The sequence below is a fragment of the Tenrec ecaudatus genome, chromosome 7, assembly GCF_050624435.1.
Source record: "Tenrec ecaudatus isolate mTenEca1 chromosome 7, mTenEca1.hap1, whole genome shotgun sequence".
NCBI lineage: Eukaryota > Metazoa > Chordata > Mammalia > Afrosoricida > Tenrecidae > Tenrec > Tenrec ecaudatus.
In genome coordinates, this window is record NC_134536.1 from 9,276,875 (window position 1) to 9,300,952 (window position 24,078).

The 24,078-nt window shown below is 50.1% G+C and overlaps 1 protein-coding gene across 4 annotated transcripts in view; it reads right to left on the reverse strand.

Moving 5' to 3' along the window:
- TULP4 (TUB like protein 4) overlaps positions 1–24,078 on the reverse strand; it is a 154,097-nt gene that overhangs the window by 32,121 nt on the left and 97,898 nt on the right. For all 4 annotated transcript variants that reach the window (XM_075554315.1, XM_075554314.1, XM_075554313.1 and 1 more), the window contains 4 exons: positions 18,442–18,570; positions 14,094–14,255; positions 8,347–8,527; positions 7,630–7,764 (listed from right to left, as the gene is read on the reverse strand). In XM_075554315.1, coding sequence (XP_075410430.1) covers positions 7,630–7,764; positions 8,347–8,527; positions 14,094–14,255; positions 18,442–18,570 — 607 coding nt within the window. The remainder of the gene's footprint in view (positions 1–7,629; positions 7,765–8,346; positions 8,528–14,093; positions 14,256–18,441; positions 18,571–24,078) is intronic.

Genomic DNA, 24,078 nt, shown 5'->3' on the forward strand with positions numbered 1-24,078 from the left:
CTCATCAGACTCAACCCGAAAACACTTCCAAAGGTCAACAAACAGACCTTGAACTATTTACAGGGTTTTCTTTTCTTTTTTTTTGTCATTGGTTTTTTGTTGCTGTTGTTTTGTTGCTTTATTTTGCTCTGTCTTGTTTTTGTGCGTGTTATTATCTCTGCAGGTGTATCTAGATAAGATAGGCAGGAAAAACAATCTAGAGGAGAAAACAACAGATGGTTCTGGGGAACATGGGAAAGGGGGAGGTGGGGAAAAGGAAGTGGTGTTAACAAACCCAGGGACAAGGGAACAACAAGTGATCCAAAACTGGTGGCAAGGGGGGTAGAGGAGGCCGGGTAGGGCTTGATCAAGGGCAATGTAATCAAGAGGAATTACTGAAATCCAAATGAAGGCTGAGCATGACAGTAGGACAAAAGGAACGTAAAAGGAAATAGAGGAAAGAACTAGGAGGCAAAAGGCATTTATAAGGTCTAAATACAGGCATGAACATATGTAAATATATTTATATATGATGATGGGGAAATAGACCTATGTGAATATATTTATAGGTTTTAGTATTAAAGTATCAGATGGACATTGGGTGTCCACTCAAGTACTCCCTCAATGCAAGAACACTTTGCTCTATTAACCTGGTATTCCCTGATGCTCACCTTCCCAATATGAGCACTGAAGACAAATGGGTGCATAAGCAAATGTGGTAAAGAAAGCTTATGGTGCCCGGCTATCAAAAGATATAGCGTCTGGGGTCTTAAAGGCTTGAAGGTAAACAAGCAGCCACCTAGCTCAGAAGCAACAAAGTCCACATGGAAGAAGCACACCAGCCTGTGTGATCATGAGGTGTTGAAGGGATCACAGGTATCAGACATCAAAGAACAAAAAATCAAATCATTGTGAATGGGGGGTGTGTGCAGATTGGGGACCCAAGACCCATCTGTAGGCAACAGGATATCTCCTTACAGAAGGGTCCCAGGGAGGAGACTAGCCAATCAGGGTGCAGTGTAGCAAGGATGAAACATACAACTTTACTCTAGTTCCTAAATGCATCCTCCCCTCCCCACCTCCCCGACTCTCACGATCCCAATTGTACTTTACAAATCTGGTTAGACCAGAGGATGTACACTGGCACAGATAGGAACTGGGAACACAGGGAATCCAGGACAGATGATCCCTTTAGGACCAATGCTGAGAGTGGTGATACCAGGAGGGTGAAGGGAGGGTGGGGTAGAAAGGGTAACCGATAATAGGGATCTACGTATAACCTCCTCCCTGGGGGATGGACAACAGAAAAGTGGGTAAAGGGAGACATCGGATAGTGTAAGATAAGACAAAATAATAATTTATATATTATCAAGGGTTCATCAAGGGCTTAAGTGGAGAGCAAATGTTTTGAGAATGTTGAGGGCAACAAATGTGCAAATGTGCTTCACACAATTGACGTATGTATGTATTGTGATAAGAGTTGTATGAGCCCCCAATAAAATGATTTTTTTTAAAGATACTTCTTTTTTACTTTGGCTAATGCTTTTTTTCTTTTATTAATCATTTTATTGGGGGGCCTCTTACACATCTTATAACAATCCATCATTCATTGTATTAAAGCACACTTGTACATATGTTGCCATCAACATTTCCAAAACACTTTCTTCCTGCTTGAGCCCTTCCTATCAGCTCCTGCTTTTCCTCCTCCCTCCCCAGCACCTCCCACCCTTACGAATCCTTGATCCATTATATATTATTATAATTATTTCATGTCTTACACTGTCTGTTGTCTCCCTTCACCCACCTGTTATTCGGTCCCCCAAGGAGGGCTATATATCCAACCTTGTGATGGGCGCCCAATCTCCCCTTCCCTCCTCTCCACGCCCCTTCCCTATCCATGTTGCTTCTTGATTGGCATCCTCCCTTGTAATACTCTGCGCTTTATTGGCTGTGTGATCTATCCTGAACCATCTTTTCACTGGGAGAGTCGACTCCCTCACATTCCTTTTGAGGTCGGACAATTAGAAAACAGCCATTGTGTTTACTATATTAGAAACAGTTGATTTCTCTGAAGAAATTACATTCATCTTTGAGAAATCCTCTTTTGCTGCTGAACTTAACACACTGCAGACAGATCCAGAGTTTACTCATGTTTCCCAGACGCCATCAGATAACTCATGATTTCCACAGGCTGTCTTCAGATGCCATCTGCTTGGATACATTTTAACTACTTCGTCTATTTAGGCATTTACATCAGTAGTGACTGTATCACACTTGATTGTCTTCATGTTCTTCTTGTTTATTTAGCATCTTAGTGCATTTTGGTTACATCAAATAGTTACTACTTGTTTGAATTGTTTTGCAAGGAGTTGTGCACTTAAGATCAAACCTTGGTGAAATGTAAAACATCCCCTACATCGCTCAAGTGGTCGCCCGTTACACAAAAAATGTGAAGAAATTCTTAGCCCTAATTCTTCTAATATTTCAAAGTAATATGGATTATGTCGATTATTTTATAAGAAGTTTATAATTTCATGAAGAATATTGTTCATAAAATAATGTTCCACATACATTGCAAAATACTGTTTCATGTGAGATGTTTTATATTAAAAAACTGAAAGTTATAAATAAAAAAAAGTTGATGAGATGTAAATCCATTTATGGTGTAATGCAAAAAAAAACCTAACAGCCGAAAAAATACATGGCTATTTGGGTAAGTTGGTAAAAAAAATCCGGTCTTTAATGTGTTAGCAATAATTGTGATGACAATATTTGGGGCTCTTTGAACACTTTCAGGAATTGCATAATTCACTCACCACATCTGGTGGGAATCTGGGACGTAACACATGGATGAAACAAATGATTGTGCTGTCACCCTCTGCTTCTCTGGCACTTTTTCTCTGTACGTTGTTATATGTTGTTTACTGAAGTCACAAACACAAGGGAGTAAAAATGTGGTGTTTCATCAAAAATGTGAGTTCTATTAAATGCATAGATAATACAAACGTAGTTCTGTCTAACTTTTCATACTTAAAGGCGGAATGAACATTACTACAGGCACATAGAATACATGGTTGCACAGATGAGCGCTACAGAGAGAGGAAGATATATAACTTTGTGATTTCTACATTGGGTCGATGCCTGGCCACCAACCTTAGAAGGAACCCTGATTACATGTGCCATTTTAACAACCAGTTTGCCAAAGTCAACAAAAAAATGAGGTATTGGCTTTGCTGAACCATAGACTCCTTCAATATTACAACTGGATGCCTGATTTTTTTCTTTTGTTCTTTCAGCTTGGGAGATTCTTCCCTTTTGGTTTCTAGAAGTGTGCACGCTTCATTATAATACTTTACTTTTTCTTCTTAAGGTGTCCTTTGTACTCTTCTGTTTAATTCTTTGACTTCAACATTTCTTCTAAAGCAGCGTTAGCTACTTACGCTCAAGAGCAAGTTTCAGAGTTTCTTCAGGCACGTACCCTGGTCTTGTCTTTCTCTCTTTCCTTTTAATGATCTTTTTAGCTTTCTTATTTGAGGTTCTTGAAGTCATCCCACAACTTGTCTAGTCTTTTGTCATTCATGTTCAATAGGTCAAATCAATTCTTGAGATGGTCTCAAAATTCAGGTGGGATATACACAAAGTTCTATTTTGGCTCTCATAGGCTTGAGTTCTCTTCAGTCCTAACTTGAGCAAAAGCCTAAGAGCATGCGATGGGCTGAACTACAGTTGCCCCCTCAACTTATTCTGATTGATAACACTGAGCTTCTCCATCATCTCTTTCCACAGATAGAGTAGACTTGATTCCTAGTTTTTTCAGAGCAGGAGGTCCATTTTTATAGCTGTCACTTATTTTGTTGAAAAAGGTGTTTGCATTGAACATGCCATCCACTGTTCCTGCGAGATTCTCTCTAGTGATCCTCAGCATCGTTTCTATCACCGTGGTCCTTATTCTTTAATTCTGACTCTCACATTTGATATAGTTAGTTTATTGTGCCAACCTGGCCGATAAACACATGTGGGGTTAATTGAAGGGCGGAGGGATAAATGGCTTGGTGAGCCTCGCCTTTCGAGTTCTCGGGTCTCTTGCTTTCTGATGGTCAGACCAGGGTGCAGCTGCCTGAGCCAGTTCCTTGCTTTAGCTGGCAAGGCTGACTTCCTGCAAGACATCCCTGAAGAGAAGCCACATGGACCTACCCTGCTGCAGCCCTGGGTGCTGGAGTACCCATGTGGAGACCCCTGCCAGTGCTGAGATGATTACCCTTTCACTGACTTGGCTTTCCTCCTGCAGTCGGCATCACTACGTGTGTTTTGTGAGATGGAGGACTTCATGGATTGGTGTCGGACATATGGGTTAATGGGTTAAGGTTGGACTTGTGAGCTTGGACAGTACTGGGTTGAAATGTTTTTTTTTTACGCACACTTAACCTTTATAGAAAACTCTCTCTTATACATGAGCTTCTGTGGATTTGTTTCTTCAAAGAACCCACAATACACAACATTCAAAACATCAGTAATCATCAATTCATCTTGATGGCGTTTGAAAAACTTCAGAAGGCAGAAGCTGGCAAAGACCTTCAATGTCTTCATCTTTGCCATCAGGGGTTGGTGAGAAAAGCTAGGTCATGGTTCTATTAACCGGTCTTTCTCGCGTTCCAGTTGGATCGTGAAATGTTCTTTTTGAATGCGAAAATGCCACGCCATTTCTCTTTTGGATGCCCCTCCCCGCACCTGTCTAAGTCAAAATGGCCAGTGCCCATCCATTTCAGCCTAGGAAGTCAATCTTCAAGCATTGTGCTTCATTTGGGGCCATTTCTGACTTTCCTGGATTCGGGCAGTGATGAGAAGAGGAGATTCCGTGAAACGAATACACACACAGTGAGAGGGCCCCAGGGCTCCGAGTTCTTTCCTTCGTGGGGCATGTGAGCTCTGAGAAGGGCCAGTGGCCGCTGGTCCACAGGGCTCAGTCAGGGGGCCCCTTTGCTCTCCGGCCACCTGAGTTTTCCTCGGGAAAGAGCAAAAGCCACAAGGAAGGGAGAGACACGACGTGAGGTGAAGCATGTGGGAACCCGGGTCCCCGAGGCTGGGTTGCGTGGCGGACTTTTCTTTAGGAGGCAAGACTGAGCCTGTTCAGCAAAGCGAACTCAATGCTCCCCTTCCCTCGCCCGACAGGAGGAAGTGTGAAGGACACGGCCATGGGCTGGCCGCAGGGACACAGAGCCGTCTGGAGAAACAAAACCCCTTTCCTCACCATGCAGAGTACAGAGTTGGCGGGAAAGTGACCTCCCTGTGACCCTCCCTTGCTGGAGAGTTCCTCAATGGCTATTTCTTCGACACGGTTCACAGGGGAAGGCGTCGGGGACCAGAGCCCCGCTCGGCGCTCCATGGGACATGGCATCGCCTCCCTCTTTCCTGTGCTGGAATGCTGACCCAGGTCAGGTTGGTGGCATCTCGTCCCAGCAGTTATTGATCTCACTGGTCCCGAAACCAGACTCACTGCCGTCCAGCCTGTGCTCTCAGACTGGAAACATCCCCAGGAGCAGCCTTTCCCCTGCGTAGTGGCTGGGGGTTCAGTCTGCCCCTGGTCTTGGGGTGAGCAGCCCAATGCGTATCTCATAACGTCCCCGGAATGGCCTGACACCACTCATAAAAGGGCACATTTAAAAGAAAAACAAAACCCAGTGGTCCTTGAGACGTTCTGACACCAGCCAGAAACGGCCCCTGTGGCATCACGGGCCGGCACAGCTCCCTTCCACGCCATCCCACTTCCGAATCAGAACCTGCTCCACCCGAAGGTGTTCTCTGACACACAGAGGCACAGCCCAGCTTTGGTGTCAACTCCAACTCCTGGCGGCTGTATGTCAGAGCAGCCTGCTCCACAGGGCTTCCTCGGCTGCAGTCTGAGTGGAAGCAGACTACCCAGGCCTCACCTCCTCGGATCCACTGGGTGGGCTTGAACCGCCAACCTTTAGGTCAGTGTGGTTGCTGGGCACCGAGAAGTCTGTTTCAGCAGACTCGGCGAGACCGTGGCCCATAGGGACTTCCCAGGCTGTAGTCTCAATGGGAGATCACCGGGGCTTTGTTTCCTCAGAGCAGATGGTTGGTTTAACCGCCAAAGTTTTGGGTAGCAGCTAAACACGTTAATCACTGCGTGGAGCCACCAAACTCAAAACCAAACTCACTGTGAGCGAGCTGATCCTGGCGCACAGTGACCTGGCTCTACAGAACTGTCCTGTGGGTTTTCAAGCCTGTAACCCTTTGTGGGAGTAGACAGGCTCGTCTTTCTCCCAAGGACAACTGCCGGCTTTCCCGTTAACAGCCCGATGCACCAGCAGTTACCTGCTGCCAGGCTCCCCTGAGTCACCAGGCCTTATTTGTTCAATTATTTTTTTATCCTTCCAGGAGGAATCTATGTTTCTCCCCACCTACTGACATTTGGGGGTCTGCATCTGAAATAAAGGGGTCCTGTCTGCCCAGGGGTGCAGGGTAGGAGGTTCAGGCCCAGCAGCTGTTCGGTGGGAGAAAGAGGAGGCTGGCTGCTCTGACAAGGTCTATTGTCACAGGAGTCCTACGGAGCAGCCCCACGCTGTCCTACAAGGCTGCTGTGAGTCCGAAATCAACTTGAGAGCAGGTCCCAAAGAAGTGAATAACCTTGGCGATAAGTACTTATGACAGAGGAGTTGAGGGAGAAGTGTAGAGCCCGGGCTGCTGACTGTAGGGGTGGACTTTAGTGATCCCCTCCCCACCCGCCCCCACCACCCATTCCCATTCCCGCTCTGTGAATGACAGATGGGCAGGAAATAAGGAACAGGCGACCACCCAAGTCCTGATCCTCCTTGTATAAAAAGCACCCACTCTTCCGGGGCTGCCAAAAGGATTTCTTCATAGTTCATGCCCCTTGGGGGCTTATAGAGTAACTACCTCCTTAGAATTAATTACACGTTTCAATCAGCGGGCAGCCCTCCTCCGTCTTGCAGCTGGAAGGGACTCACTAGCAGTGGGGGAGTCCTTGCTGGGGTGGAGACAGGTAGAACACATCCCTGGCAAGCAGCAGGCCATGTTGGGTCCCAAGCTTCCCGAGGCTCTCAGGCCTGACGCAGAGGCACCCTGGACCAGTGGCCATTTGGATCAACAAAAGCACAGGGTTCTGAAAGTTCAGCAAGCCTAGGCTGGAGTCTCTAACTATCTGCCCTTTCTGCCCCTCAATCTGAACCGATGGACCTGGTGTCCTGGGACAGCACCTCCCCAGCCTCACTGTCAGAATGGTCAACCTGTGACGTCGACCTTCACACCAAAGCTTCAGGATGCAATTGTGGGGCACCCCTTCACCCCCTGGTAATTCCCCAGTGATGCTCCCACACCAGGATATGGCTGCCAGACCCTCAGAACGACAGGCATCTCTGCGTAGGGCCCCCTGGGCACACACACCTGGGGACCGGGGTAGCTAGCCAGCTTGTGAGGGATAGCGGGAATGTTGGGAAGCCTTGTTGAGCCAAGACTGGGGCCGACTTGCCAGATAAGCAGAGGTTGCTGAGGGGAGGGAACCTTTATGAACCAGGCTGCACTGAGCAGAATGGGGTCACTGCAGCGCTGGGGTGTGGCACCCCAGCCCAGGAGGTGGGTGTGCACAGTTGACCCATGGGTGCTGTGTACCTTTCAACCCTGAGCGGATGATGGTCGGGGACAAGTCGTCATAGTTGCTCATCAGGCTGATGTCTCCAGAGGTGAAGCTGACGGTGAGCAGAGGCTTGAAGCTCTGCACTGGGATGGGATACGCTGCGGGGCCATCTGCAGACAAGGTGCTGGTCAGAGAAGGCAGGAGCATGGGACCCACCCCCACCCACCCCATCTCACTTCCCAAGGCCTCTCCTTTCCTAGGCAGTTCCCCGGGGGACCCCCTCGGGTGTCCTCCACCCTCCTACAGCCCTGCTGTGGTAGTTACATAATGTTGTCAATTTGAGACTTAAGAGTGAAGGGGTGGGGCTCTGGAGCCAAAGGAGCCACGTGGAGACCCTGCCAGCACTGAGATGCTCACCCTGCCACTGGATCCACAAGACTTCCCACCCATTGGTCTGTGATCTTCCTGCATTCGGCGTCATTGCATGTGTTTCTTTAGTCCGAAGAGGACTTTATAGATTGGTATCGGACATATGAGCTAATATCGGAATTATGGACTTGATCTGGACTGGGCTGGGATGTTTTCTCCATATTCAATTGCTCCTGTATATAAAGTTCTTTCTTATACACATAGGAGCCTCTCTGGATTCGTCTCTCTAGTCTACCCGGACTAACACACCAGCCCACAGAGGGCTCCACCACCAGCCCCCTAGCCCTCTGAGGTGGGCACACCCAGCGCCAGGGCAGGGCTACCTTGGGGAGGGGAGTAGTCATCCGAGTCCGTGTCGCTCTCGCTGCTGTCCTCCACCAGGAAGATGGGGTAGTTCCAGGACATGCCCAGGATGCCGGCGGCCTCGTGCAGGAGCACATGCGCCAGCATGCGCCCATGGCAGTCCATGACGATCACCTGCCCGTCAGCTGTGCCGAACAGCACCTGCAACCCAGACCCAGCGGTGTCCCTCAGCCCACTATCAGACGGGCTGCGTGTCCCGTCTTTCTTCGTGTGAAGGAGACCGTGGCTGGGCAGGGGGTGTCCTACACCAGCCCCTCTGAGACACAGAAGGAGCTCATCAGACACAGAAGCAACAAGGCCCAGGGGCTAAGAGAGGCGCCACGGGATGCTCTGGAAGTTGAGATAAAGCCTTCCCCCGCCCCGCCCAGCGCTGACACTGAATCCACACCTCATCTCCTGACCCTGTGGTGGGGTGATGGGTTACGAGTTGGCCAGCTGACTGCAGGGGGGCAGTTCGAGCCCACCAGCCACCCCTCGGGTCCCAGAGGTGGCGACAGCCTTGGGAACCCCGTGGGGCAGTTCTGCCCTGTGCCACGGGCCCTGTGGGTTGGAATCACTCCTTGGCAGTGAGCTGGGTTTGGGTCATCACTTTTCAAGAAGGCACACCTACATAATCCAAGGACATGAAAACTCTTCCCTCCCCTCACCCCGGCCCGCCCCCGCAGGATAAACACCTGCTATCAGACAAGGCCGTCCAAAGGAGACTGTGTTGATTCCTCATTCTGCTTAAGGACTGAGCACAAGCTACTGGAGACATCGTTTCACCCTTAAGATGACGCTGACCAATACTTTGCAGAGAGCTGTTTTCCCCAGCCCCGCCGGGTTCTCCCTGCTGTAAAGGGGTGTAAGGCTCCCGACACACGTAGGAGTCTGAAGGTGTCTGAGCACAGCTACAGAACCAAACCACAGCTTGCTCCTGCGGCCCGAGAAAAACTCCCCAGACCAGTTAACCACCAGCACTGCTGAAGGCTAAGAGGACCAAGCATTTATCTGTTTTTTAAAAACACTCTGTGTCCCCATTAAGGGAAATGAGCCTTTCAATGTTCTCCATGTGGCCATAAACTTCCTGGGTGTGATTCCAAGACAGTCATCAGGAATACGTGTCCCAGGCACACTGGAGACACAGGAGGATTTCAGAGTATCAACCCAGAACAGGCAGCTGGCTCTCCATAAATGAAACAACAAACAGGTTCAGTCGTTGAGCTGCAAGCAGGACATGTGGCAGGGGCAACGTTAGAGGGGAACAAGGGAGAGGGTAGGGCCACCGCCCCTCTCAACTGCAGAGGGGCCCCCCAGCAAAAGAATGGTGGAGAGAGGGGTCCCCCTTCCCATGCAGGCTTCACCGTGCCCTTGCTCCGAGGGCAGCACTCACAAAACCACTCCTCATCTAACGGAATTGCTCAAAGTTGAGCGGAAACCTTTGTCCGCTGTCTGGCCCTTGGTGGGCCCCGTCCTAGCCAGACAGACAGCCCTGCCAAAGCCTCAACACAGACGGATGCTGCAGGGGACCGCTACAGTTCTTTTAAAAGCTTCCCTTCTTTTTGCTTAGCTGTTGCAAATGTTTATTCGGTCAAGCACATGCCAACTGAACACTATGTACGCATGCAACTGAGCGACACCCATTCGGGTGGCGTGAACCTCCGCCCTCTTGTGCGGGTCCTCCCCGTTAACATAACTCTCTGCTGGCTTGACTTACACGTGACCTCTCAGGATGGTGTCCTCCAGTTATTCCCGGGGAGGTGATTACATAAAGCAGGACACGGCTGAAGGCAAACATTCATCAGTAGTTAAGCTAAAAACTACTGTTTGGTTGAAAGGAGACTCCAGGGGATAGTTTGCATTAAGGCAAGAGTTCCAGGAATTATCCAGCCTCAATGCCTCCAGAATGTCTGGGTTCCACGAGAATGGAAAATTCTTTTTTTCAGAATGGAAAATTCTACTCTGTTCTTTCCCGCCTTTGATCAGGGTTCTCTATTAGGATCATCTTTGGTCACCATGTTCAGTTCAGGGAGCCTGGCATTACCCAGCTTTGGGCTCAGGGCACAGCAGTGAGCTAGCTGTCTGTGGAGGTGGTGACCTCTGCCTTCCATTCCTGGCTCCAGGCTCCCCCTTGATTAATGGAGAGCCCTTCTCCAGTTCCCAAATGCCTTCGTTAGCCGAACGGCTTTCACAATGAACTGATACCCAGGCTCACAGCGTGCTGGCAGGCTACCTTCAGATGTCTGTCTTAAGTGCCCGGTGCTCCCACTGGTAAGTCGCTTTAAAGAACAGAGGTTCATTTCTCACGGTGCTGGAAGCTGCAAGTCCACGAATTGGAGTGTTAGTAGTTGACCACTTCCTGGCAGGCAGCCGCCGTTGCATGGCTTGTAAACAGTCCTCACATGAAGTCTGTCTGTCCGTGCATCTGGGTTGAGTCTACTCTTTTAATAGCCCAGAAGGGATGACGTTTAGAACCCACCCCACGGGGGCATGATCTAACAGGCATAACAGAAATGTAACCCATCTCCACAGGGTCATACCCACAGGGATAGGGTCTACGATCTCCACATCTATTTTTCTTTGACGGTGGGGGACACAGATCAACGCAGAACCATGTCTCCTAGCTCTTGAACATAGAGGGTGGCACTGCCTTCTCCCTGGCGCCAGGCAATGGGGCACAGGCTCGGCATCTCTCATTCACTCTGGATGCGGGGCCACAGTATCATCCGGGCCCCCCTTACTTGAATTCCATGACATGCTCTCTTTGTGCCGTTCGATTTTTCTTCCCAGCCCTGCACATTTGATTCTAGTTATAAACATAGCGCCCACGTTTGTCAATCAGAGTCCCTATCACCCTGCTACCACGTCTGTCCATTTCAGGCTCCAAAGTATCTTTAAAATGGACCCCTGACTGCAAAGTAAGCTCCAGGGGAGGCCCCCTTCCTTCCTGATGTCAACGGAGGCCGCGTCTTAGTCGTGGTTCACGGAAAACATCACTTGGAAACAATTAACTGTAAGTGTGGATGAAATGAAGAGCAGGCTGTGAGCAATAACCGTGCGTTGTTACAAACTTCCATCAAACTCAGCAACCTATTAGCGGGATTACCCGAGGTTCACGGAGAAGATGGCGATGTCAACACTGAAGTGTTCTTGCTGAAGCTGCTAATACAACGTGCATCACGAGCCAGAGCTACCCTGCTCAGGGAGAGGGCAGAGGAAGCGAGCCGGTGCCGTGAGTCTACCAGCAGATCCAGAATCGGGGGCACCTACAAGGCAACATGCTCAAGTTCTTTAGAGAGTAGACTGTATTAGAGAAGACAAATCAAAGAGAGGAAGCTGGTTTCGACTAAAATACTGAGGACACATACAACTACGATCCGTGAACACAAGATTGCACATACAAGAGAAGGGGGGGCTATGAAACACAGTCCTATAACAACGGAGGAGAAAGGGGATGACTGAAAGCTGGGCGGCAGTAGTGTGACGTTCTTAGACGTCATCATGCAGCAGAATGGTCGTATACAGATGGGGCTACAAAAGTTCATGGAAAAATTCCATGATCTTTCCCTTCAAATTTTCCACCAACCGTGAAGCTTCATAAGACTTGGAAGATTCATGTGGAAATCTTAGGGGTGATGTCTGCAGTGCCTACAACTTACTTTCAATTAGCTCTACAAAAAAAGAATGCATCCTTGAGCACCAGAGCACAGACTGGCGGGCAAGTGTCTACGTATGACAGACTAGGAGTTGCTGAATCATACAAGACAAAAATGACAAGCAACATGACCTCGCTTTTACGAAAGAGACAAGAAAGGGAAAATGTGGCAGGCCCAGGTTGATGAGTGGTCCCCAGGGATGAAGCAGGCGGGGACAGTGGGGCGGACGGGGTGGGGACAAGTGGCCCTGCTCTGAAGAAGTCGCCTGCCTGTAGCGTCGTGTGTTGCGTGGCAGCTATCTTTACAAGGAGAGCAGCTTCGGGGCTGCCAATGTACAAACCAACTCCTCACGGGACTTGGCTCCTTGGTTTGGAGGTTTATGGCCATGGCTTCGTGGGACATCAGTCAATTGGCCCAATGATGTGTGCAGTGCTTCCATTCTGCCTAATTCATTCTACCTCCGAGCCAACAGGGCACCACCACGGGCCTCTAGGCCCCTGCAGGGGCAGAGGGAGACAGGGGAGCGTGCGGAGCATGTGGCAAATGTGTCCTCTGCCCCGAGGCCAGAAGAACAGAAAGCGCCCGGCTATCACTAACTGAACATACTGACCGAAGAGTCCATGGGAGAATCCCGATGGACAAACAGAATTTCCAATCCTCACGGACTTTGGACTTTCTGGAGCCGTGGAGGCTGGATGAAGTCCTGGAACTATGGCCCTGAGACCAGCTTGAAACTTTGAACCTGAACTATCTCCGTCTCCTAGCGTCTTCTTCAAACGCAGCGGTCCCGGGGTTTAGCTTATCTAGCCAGCTGGGTCTGCTGTGCGCGTGCCGCTCCTCTGGAAGCTGCGGCCATGGGCTCACACCGTCAGCCACTGCGAAGATGAGACAGAAACTTTGGGGTGGGGGAAGGGCGGTGAGCTCATGCTCACGGGGGAGGAAGTGTCCAGAGGGGGAGGGCGGGCATGGCCGCACCAGCCACAGGCAGTCATCGGTGTCGCTGGATGGAGCACCTGCTGGATCGGCACACATCTTGATGTGGACAGGCTCAACCAAGACACCAAACTCACTGCCACCAACTCGATTACAACCCACAGTGACCCCAGAGGGCGGGGAGGACTTTGCACCGTGTGAGTTACGAGACTGCACTCTTGGTGGGAGTAGACAGCCTCATCTCTCTCCTGGGGTGCAGATGGTGGTTTCAAACTGCTGACCTTGCAGCCCAACACGTAACCACTTCACCACCTGGGCGCCCACATATATTCTCAATGACAACAAAACATAATTACAGGAGGGGGGTGGGGAGGAAATCCCACTTACTTCACATGAATTCTAAGCCACAGTGACCCTACAGGGCTGAGTAAGAACTGTCCCATTGGGCTTGCAAGGCTACAACCTTTCGTGGAGAAGCAGACTGCCCCATCTTTCCTTCACAGGGGCTGGTGGGTTCAAACCACTGACCTTCTGATTAGTAGCAGGTGAGCACTTAAAACACTGCCCCTTAAATGCTTAGCTAGGCCTCCTTAAAGCAGTCAACAGCGTGGATAACTTTCATGCTTGTCAATGTGGGGTGCCAACTGTTTCCCCCAAGTCTGCCACGAAATGCTACCAGCAGTGAGTGAAAATACTTATTGGATCAGATTCAGAAAAAGTCATCTGCATCTTTTATTAGAATTTCTTGCTAACAAGTGAAAAACACTCTCGTTAGCCCAACTTTGCAATTTTAGGGTGGGCTGCTTTCTTACCGTCTGATAACTAGTTGGGCGTTGTCTTGTTGAGAATGACTGACATACACATGCCCAGGGCACCTTTTTCCATAGGTGCTTTGGTAGATTTTAAAAAATAAATGTGCAGGAGCATTTTATTTAACTAAATTGCTAAGTCCATGTTCAATTGACAGGAAGCCTGATTTCTCCAATTTAGGGCTCCTTTCAGACTCTGCTACAATGTTCACCTTTACCTACTGTGCCTGGTCTGTGTGACTGTTGACAAGCTTGGACCCTCTGCTCGACCGCTTCCCTGTGCCTCCGTGCATGTGTTCCATGTTGCCCACCCACCGGGAGGAGCGTTACCTGTTGGTCATCAGGAGTCCATATGCCACACGTGATCTGGCTCTCCAAGTTGATCTCGGATGACCAGTGCCTTTGTCCACTGACAGAACCAACCAGGACAAATCCGTCGCGATAGGAGATGAGCGCTTGCGTCCCATCGTGGCTCCACGTAAAGTCGCTCACCTTGGGGACACACAGAGAGGAGGTCAGCTTGCCATCCAAATGGGAAAGCCCTGTGAGGGAGGAGGGGGGACGGGAGCACTCCCGGGGGGGAGGCTGGGCTCGCTTACTTTGGACAGACACATCATCAGGGAAGACCGATGCCTAGCGCAAGAGATCATCGTTGGTTAAGAAGAGGGCCAGTGAAAGCTGTCAGCCAGGTGGACAGACACAAGAGCCACGACAATGAAGTCAAATCAACTACCAATCACGGAGATGGTGCAGGATCACGCAAGGGATTTTGTCGGACACTAAGTGGTCATGAGTCGAAGCCAACACAACAGCCACTGACAACAACGGACCCAGGTCATTCCCGTAGGCGTTTTAGGCTAAGATCAAGCTGGCGTTGGAGAGAATACGATCAAGGCACTGGAAAAATGCCCAAGAACAAAATGTACAAACCACGTGCCAGCACTGCCATCATACTCCACAGACGTCCCCGTACGAGGGAGGTATTAATCTCCCCCTCCCTCACAACTGTACGGAGGACACGGGGGTACCCACGCTCACAGCGCAGCCCCAAGGCCAGTCCCAAGGCCGTGGCTGCAGTGAGTGTCCTTACTGGGCTCGAACAGCTCCTCCCTCACTGCTCATCACTCAGCAAAACAGCTAAGCGCAGGTAACATTCAAGATGGGTGAAGCAAGCACAAGTAAATGACGATGCTGAGATGGACACAGAAGAAAGGGACCTTCCGGCAATGCTATGACACTGTACACACACACACACACACACACAGCACAGTGACAACTACTTCTTGTATATAAACAAATCCCTTATGGGACTGGTTTTCTGAGTTTGAAGGTTTAGGACCAGAGTCTCATGGGGTAAGTCTGCTAACGGGCACAACAAAGCCAATGAAGTTTGTGTTCTACACCCCAGCTTGATGAGCAGCCTTTGGGGTCTTAAATGTTTGAGAGAGGCGACCTAAGACACAACTACTGGTCTCTACTCATCTGGAACAAAAGAGTAGGCCCCCAAACCCCAAGACTCTGAGAAGAAACTAGTCTACAGAACCAGAGCCTCATTTACCCAGAGGCCAGAGCTAGATGACGCCCAGCTGCCACTATCAAGCTTTCTGATCGGGGCCACAATGGGTGGGTCCTGGTGTCCTGGGAGAACTTTTTGAAGGAGACCTCCGCTCTGTAAAGCCCTGACTTACTGGACCAGTTGAGACTATGGGCATCACCCACCCAGACTCTGGAGGGCCCTGAGGTACACTTTACACCTATCACACAAACACTCTCGAGGTCAACCACAGATGAGCCGTGAGCTAAAGAATAGACTTGTCTCACAAAAGGAGGACCATGACTTGAGGGAGTCCTGAGTTCCTGGAGATAAGCCCCTCTCAGTACGGCCAGCAATATTCCCTCAACTAAAATGAAAATAAATTAATTTTTAAAAATCTTACGGAAACCATCACTAGAACATGGGTGTTTTGTGTTATCAAATGTTTTTACTGACATTGAGTCAACTGGTGACGGTTTGGTCTTTGACTCTGGTTGTGGGAAATGGCATCTCTGGGTGTCCAGTTATTTCTGCTTTCCTAAGGAGCCCTGGGTGTCGTGGGCTCCAAGTGGGGCTGCTAACTTGCAAGACCAGCAGCTTGAAATCGCCAGCCTGTCCACGGGAGAAAGATGTGGCTCTCCGCCCTGTAGAGAGTTAGTCTTGGAAATGCACGGGGCCTTCTGCCCGGCTCTGGAGGGTTGTCAGGAGCTGGCCTCAGCTCGAGGGGAGTGAGTCTGGTCTGGTTTTGGAGGGGGAAATGTGAACCTTTTGATATTCACGTGGATTTGCTCGGCTAAGTGTGCAAGGTTTCTGTGTCTGTGTTCGTGAGTTAACCAGACCGAGCAGCGTCCTTCTGGAGCTGTTATCAGGGTTTTGCTGACCTATCAGAAGAGCTGGAGCCCAAGCCCTCTTTTTCCATTTCTGAAAGAATCTATAAATTACGGCAATCCCTTGCTTAAGAGGTTGGCAGAACATGCCTATAAAACCATCTGCCTCTATTTTTTATTTCAACTTCTTCAGTAGTTTTGGTACTAGCTAGTCTTTCACACTTTTTCTTTCTTTTTGAGTCGGTTCTTACGGTTACATCTGTAGTTTAGGAACCTGTCCAATTCAAGTCCCTTCACAAAACTGTTCGCAAGTAGTTGTTGCAAGTATTTCTGTATTATCCTCGGACAGCTCGGCTTGATTCACATGCTCATGTGCAATGAAAGACTGCTCTCAGCAGTTAATCTACTCTCGTTCTTGGTCCCAAGCAACCAGCGACCTGATTTCTCACACTACTTGCTTGTTCTAGAACATGGGTCCCTGGACTTATTTGCCCTACTGCCCGCTTTTCAGAAAGGAAAACAAACAAAAAATCACCCAGCACCTCTGTTGGCAATTAAAAACTTACGTATGATCAAAATGCAAACGCAATCACCATGAATCGATTCTGACTCACGGTGAGCCTGCAGGACAGAGAACTCCCTCTAAGGGTTTCCAAGACCACTGTGGCTCTTGACACAAGTAGCACGCCTCTCCTTCCCCCCTCGGAGCAGCTGCTACGGCAAACTGCTGCCTTTACGGTTAGCAGCCCAGTGTGGGCTGGCAGGAAATGCTACCTCAGGTGGGTCTGAGAAGAAGACCAGAAAAGAGGGGGAGCTTTCTTCGATGCCAACGGCACGCCTGGCATTTCCATGGCATTTCTCTTCAACTCCCAGCAAGGTTAGCAGAGGGCGTGGGCTCCGTCTCTTCTTCCTCGTTTCGCTCCATGGAGGTAAGCAGAACGTGACGAGGGCTCACCACCTCTATAGAAACAAACTCATGTGCACAAAAGAAGACTGTTCTGTTTTTACAGAGTTGCGTTTGTCTTCTGTGATCAGGCACCACATGGGACCTCAGTCCCTCCCCACAAACAAACAAAATCCAAACTCACTGCCATTGTGGCAACTGTCCCTCACAGCGAACCTACAGGACAGGGCAGAAGTGCCCCTGTGGTCTCCGAGACTATGGCTCTTTTTGGAAGCAGAAAGCCTCATCTTTCTCTTGTGGAGTGGCTGGTGGTTTTGAACTGCAGGCCTATGGTTAGCAGGCCAGCACGTCACTGGGGTGCCTCAGCCTACAGATGGCTCAGCCTGAGTCAGAAGGGACTCAGCAGACATCAACAGTGGGCATGGCTCTCTTCATTCTTTGTGATTTAATGTAACTTGGTATTAGCCTGTGTGTGTGTGTGTGTGTGTGTGTGTGTGTGTAGGCTGAGACATGCCAGGGTGTGCGTGTGTGTGTGGAGGCTGAGACATGCCAGGGTGTGTGTGTGTGTGTGGGTAGAGGCTGAGACATGCCACGGTGTGTGTGTGTGTGTGTGTGTGTGTGTGTGTGTGTGTGTGTGTGTGTGTGTAGGCTGAGACATGGCTCCTCAGTCACCTACGGAGAGGCCGCCACAGGAAACCCTGGAGGACCCAGGTTTCTGAATCGCAATTCCATCACATCCCCAGGACGGAAGCCCCTGGCTCTGACGTGTGTCCTGAAGAAGTAGAGCCACTCACAGGGCATCCCCGCCCACCCCCCTTTCTTAGTCTACCCCCTCCCCCAGTTGGTGGGAGAAAAGAGCTGTGAGCCAGGAGACTCTAAAAATAGATGGCTGCACAGGGCCCCTCATGATGGTTGGCTTCCTCCTGGTGAAGACAAATCTGTCCCGGAAAGGAAGTGAGACCCACAGGGGCCCCACTAATTGAAAGCCCACAGACTACAGAGAGCGTGAAAACCCTTGCTTGGCCAGCAGGTGGCCAGACGCCATCGCACAGGCAGCCCGGCGGGAAGCAGGAGGCGCTCAGCGCTTACAAAACGGGGGAATGCCTCTGGAAGGCACAGGGCCGGAAGAGCCAGCAGCGCTGCCGAGGTCCAACGTGCACGGGTGACCACACACCGAACTATAAAGAGCCCTCTCACAGATGGAGCTGAGCCAGGCAGCACTCCCTCACCCTGCACACACCGAGGGGCACCGATGATGACCTGGACCCCTCCTTTGCACACAGCGCCCCAATGGGAGGAGGGAGAGGCGGGTGCTAACTGCAGTTGTCCCCACCCCTCTGTGTTCCCAGAGACTCTCTGGGGCCTGGAGGCAGGTGTTTTTCTAGTGTGCTCGGCCTCCCCAGTCCCACGCACCTGGGCCCCTCGGTCGTTGACCAGCTCCACAGACCACCGGCCTTCGTACTGAATCCACACGAATATCCCGCCGTCTGCGTCACATGTGGCCAGTTTCTGGTAGGGCTCGTTCCACCTCACCAGCACAACCTGGAAGAGACCAAGACGGGAAATCGCAGCCATCAGACCTCACCAAGCTGAATGCAGTGGAGCCAAGTCGGTCCAGGGACACGCATGCCCGTGGTCGTAGGGTGGTGTGGGGCTGACTGGGCACCGTTTCCTCCTGAGGGGCATGAAGTCCCATGAGTCATAGCCGACTGACTGAAGGGTAACTGGTAGTCTAAGGACAAGGTTGAGAGTGTGGGGAGTCCATGGTGGGGACTCGCATAGGAGAGTATCTCATGGAGCCAGTTCCATTGTGACCCAGCTACATAATAGCAGACACCTGCGCAGAAAAGAAATCACGGCACAAAGTCGCCCATGGCTGCACAGAACGCGCAGCCCCTGGCTCACCTGTCCCCAGCCCCTGCCTCTTGGTGGCAGCACATGCAAGGCCCCTGGTCAGATGGGATATACGTCTCCCCAAAACCCACGGGGTACTTTCACCAGGACGTTCCGTGCAGAGAAAGAGAGGGGTGGCTCCTATTGAGCTTCGTTTTCTTCTAGGAGTAAAAAAATGTCGACTTTTTTTGTCCCCCTCTTCCCCCCCCCATTGTCCCCACTACCTCATTTCCTTCGTAGTTCAGTGTGTCATCATGGTCAATTTGTGTGTGTGTTTGGGGGCGGGGGGGTCACACAGTCAAAATGTTTACACTGTCTAGGATTTATCACAGAAAAAGGGCAAAGACATTATAAGCTTCAAAAATGTCAGGCATAGGAGAACTTAGGTTTATAAATGGAAAAGGTCCGAGCAGACAAGTCGTGTAGGTTTTACCCACCGGAGTGACGGTTCCCTCACTTAAGGAACAGGGGGCGCTCTGGGCCGTAGTCTGTGTGTGGGATCGGGCAAGCCCTGTCGCCTGCTTCGCCACAGGAGTTGGTGCACAAGCCCACACGGAGGACAGAAAAATACAGGTGGGAGCGAGGGGGAGAAACGGTGCCCAGGGTGGTGGGCAGAAACCCCAACCTGTGTCATGCTAAGTGGGAGGAGCTGGAGCCTCTGCCTTCAGACATGAACAGCCCGTTCACAGACACAGAGGGAGAACCATAGAATCGTTCCAAGAGGATACACGTCAAAAGCATGTGCCAGGGCTGCACCTTTTCACCATACGGATCCCAGCAGTCTGTACACTAAGCGAATCATCCGAGATGCTGGGCTAGAGGCAGAAGAACTTGGCATCGGGTGGAGGAGGGCTACGCTGAGGCACTACCTGGCTTGCTGAAAGCAACGGGGCTTGAAGCATTTACTGGTGAAGGTCAAAGGCCACAGTATGGGTTATATTCTCCTAAGTGTTCCAATCAGTAGGGACTATGTGGGGACCCTATGGAAGCTGCCAGGGTCTCCTGTCCCATGGCCGACAATCCCCATGGAAACAAGCCGTCCCCAACCCCGACAACGTGTGGCCCTGGGCAGATCTGCCAAGAAACACCTGTTTAAGGAACCAAAGAGCAGGGATGCCCCTCGGAGGACTAAGGTGAACTGGACCCACCCCATGGTATTTTCAATCACCTCAACTGCAGGGGGCAAGAGAGAGCGCGAATAAGGAGGGTTGAAGAATGATGGATGATTTTGAAGGATGGTGTTGGAGAAGGAAACGCAATATACCATGGACTGCCAGCAGAACATCAAGTTTGTCTGGGGAGGCCACATGACTAGAACGTTCCCCAAGCAAGGAGGGCGAGACTCCGAAGACTGAGGGCGGGAAGGCCTCGGCGCTTGGGGAGGCGGAGGCCGGCAGAGACTAGGGAAGCCGCTTAGTCACAATGGCGGACAGGAGCGCAGGCTTCCGCTCTGCCAGGCCTGGCGTCACCACGAGGCTGAGCTGACAGGAACCGTCGTCGTCATCATCATCAAACTATCCATACAGCGCTCCTGCGACCTGAGAGCGGGGTTATGTCACTCCTGTCTACTCTCAGAATGCCGGACTTAATCAGCTAATGAAATCCCCCGAGAACTTGGGGTTCTTGTCAACTTGAGAGGCTGGTTTTTAAGGTCTACTGTATGATATAAACTAGAAAACGATGCTAACGGCTGATTGCGAAGGACTCCCCACACTCCACCCCACTCCCAGACTCCTTTCCCCACCAAACCTTTACTGCAACATTCCAACCAACATGGAATTCCATGACTTCTAGAAGCTACACAGTGGGCACACCACTACGATGAGGTCCCTACATCTGCCCCCAATGTAGGAGAGGCCCTGGGCAGGCTCTCACAAAGTCGGCCTGGACAGAGGTCTCCAGCCAGCCCTGGTCTAGGACACTCGATGGCATGTCAGCACTTGTGGCAGACTGCAGATAACACAATCCTGAAGTATTCCTAAATGAAATGATTCACCCATCTGAAATGCAGAAAGGCCTATGGCTCTTTCCAAAGATTGAAAAACTGACAAAAGCTGCGAAGTTTCACGGTGCTTGGGGGGGATGTGGTGGTGGTGGTGTGTGTGTGTGTGTGTGTGTGTGTGTGTGTGTAAAACACTGGGCTGCAGGCAGAAAGGCGGGTGGTTCAAAGCCACCAGCTGCTCTACACGAGAAAGCCAGGCAGCCGCTTCCCTCGAGTTTCACCACCTTGGCAACCTGACCAAGCAGTTCTCTTTCGTATCATTTCCTAGAGGTCAGAACCTACCTGAGGGCAGTGGTTTATAAAATGTAATTTCAATCTTTTACGTCTTGGTGATCCCTTTCCGACAAGATCGCTGAAGACAAATGGGTGCATAAGCAAATGTGGTGAAGAAAGGTGACGGTGCCTGGCTATCAAAAGATATAGCATCTGGGGTCTTAAAGGCTTGAAGGTAAACAAGTGGCCATCTAGCTCAGAAGCAACAAAGCCCACATGGAAGAAGAACACCAGCCTTTGTGATCAGGTGTCAATGGGATCAGGTATCAGGCACCAGAAAACCCAGTACAAAAAAATCCTATCATTGTGAATGAGGGGGAGTGTGGAGTAGAGATCCAGAGCCCATCTGTAGGCAACTGGACATCCCCATACAGAAGGGTCTCAGGGAGGAGATAAACCAGTCAGGGTTTAGTATAGCACCGATGAAACATACAACTTTCCTCTAGTTCTTTAATGCTTCCTCCCCTCCACCACCATTATCCCAATTCTACCTTACAAAACCAGCTAGACCAGAGGATGTACACGGGTACAGATCAGAGTTGGAAACACAGGGCATCCAGGACAGATAAACCCCTCAGGACCAATATTGAGAGTAGTGGTACCAGGAGGGGAAAGGAAAGGGGGTGGGGCAAGTGACCACAATGATCTTCATATAACCCCCTCCTGGGGGGATGCACAACAGAAAAATGGGTGAAGGGAGACATCTGTCAGTATAAGACACGAAAAAAAAAATTATCAAGGGTTCATGAGGGAGGGAGGGAGGGTAGAGGGAAAATGAGGAGCTGATACCAAGGGCTTAAGAAAATGTTTTGAAAATGATGATGGCAACAAATGTACAAATGTGCTTGACACAATGAATGTAGACATATGGATTGTAATAAGAACTGTACGAGTCCCCCAAAAAAGGATTTAAAAAAAATCCTGGTGATCTCTAGTCAAATCTAGTCTAGGTGGTTACAAATTAATCTAATCTAGGCATGTTACAGTCCACTTGCAGGGAGGAGGAGGCTAAAACTGCCTTCAAGGGTCCCTGGCAGCTTTATTCCTCTGAAGAGACTCCTTGCTGGGCCACCACTCCTCCACCGGGTCCTCACCCAGTCCTCGAGACCCCTCAGGTGTGAGCCTGCCCTTTCCCCTCAGCAGCTACATGGCCGTCTCAGAATACACAGCAGTTTTGAATACGTTGTGCCAATTAACCCATCCTTAATTAGAAGTTATGGCCCTGGGTAAATTATACCTGTGGCCTGTAAACTGTGCTGAGAATGATCACCAGTAGCCTGTCACAGGGGACTCAGTGTGATGGACAGACCACACCCCACACGGCCATCGTCCAGGTGGAGACAGGCAGGGCTCTGGGTCCTCATGATTTTGAAGTTCAAGTCCAGTTTTCTAACACTCCTTCATCTAGATGGATTTTTTAGCAAGTCAAACCAACAACAACAAAAGTCTGTCACTGACAATGAATGTATTATAGCACTTAGAATTTCCCAATGACAGATCAGAGCTGTCTCCATAAATGTCTTTCAGACCCAAAGCAATCTGCTCTAAGTACCACAACCCACAAAGGGGTGGTGGGGCAGCTCGGCCGCGCATGATTGCCTCTATTTCTGGAATCATGGGTCATCTAGGGCCAGTGGTTCTCTACCTTCCTCATGCTGTGACCTTTTCATACAGTTCCTCATGTGGTGGTGACTCCCAACCATAACATTATTTTCATTGCTACTTCATCACTGTCATTTTGCTACTGTTATGAATTGCCATGTAAATATCTGATAGGCAGAATGTGTTTTCATTGTTACATATTGAACATAATTAAAGCATTGTGATTAATCACAGAAACAATATGTAATTATATATTATAAAACATTTATTTCTAATGCCAAATAAATGAAATATTATCTTGAAGCATAGTGTAGCATGGGTAACAATCTTCACGCTGGGTACTTGTATGTGGACGTATCTGCATGTGGGCGGATCAACCTGGAGGCTGATAGAAGAGCGGTGTCTTGGTTTTAAGACCCTTGGAAATGTGTTTTCTGATGGTCTAAGGCGACCCCTGTGAAAGGGTCACTTGACCCCCAAGGGGGTCTCGACCCACAGGTTGAGAACTGCTGGTCTAGGCCATAATCATTAGCACTCAACATGCAAGCCGTTTTCACAAGCTCCGCGGGAAAATGCCAGGTCTTTTTTTTTTTTTTTAACCTTTTATTGTGAATTAGGGGACGGTTTACAGAACCGATCTTGGATTTTATGTTCAACAACTCATTCTACAATGTCCCCGGACAATCCCAAGGTGACACCTCTACCCCACTTCTTCCCTGTGTCTCCTGCTTCCGTCCACCCTCAGATCTGGCCTTGGGCGGGAGCTGTGCTTTAGGTCTCTGTGGCTGAGGGACCTCACTGGTGCTCCTGTTCCCCCTGTGGCAGGACTGTAATGAGCCACAGGGTTGGGGTCAGCTTCAGACCTACGGGGGGCTACAGGGCATTGGTCCCGGGGTCCCACCTGTCTCTATCCAAGGCTCCAAAGTATTTCATACTGTATTCTGTTGAGAAAGTCTGAGTTTCATGCTGTGGTAAGACGGGTCACGGTGGGTTCTCCTCCTCCTCTTCCACCTCTACCTCCACTCTGTCGTGGAAAGTGATGGCCCCATCAACTCTGCTCCACCCAGCGCTTCCTTCTAGAAGGAGCCTGAGTCCCGCAGGCCCTGTGAGTTATCGTTCAGAGGAAAACACATCCAAACGTGCTCCCATGTGAACCCATCAGTGGCATTGGTTACATTCTCAGAGCGTCACGGCTCCCCTGATTCCTTCCCTGGGAGTTCCACCCATTAATGTAGGCCACGGGTCCCCAAACTTCCCATGCACGTGCGCGAGCATTTCTC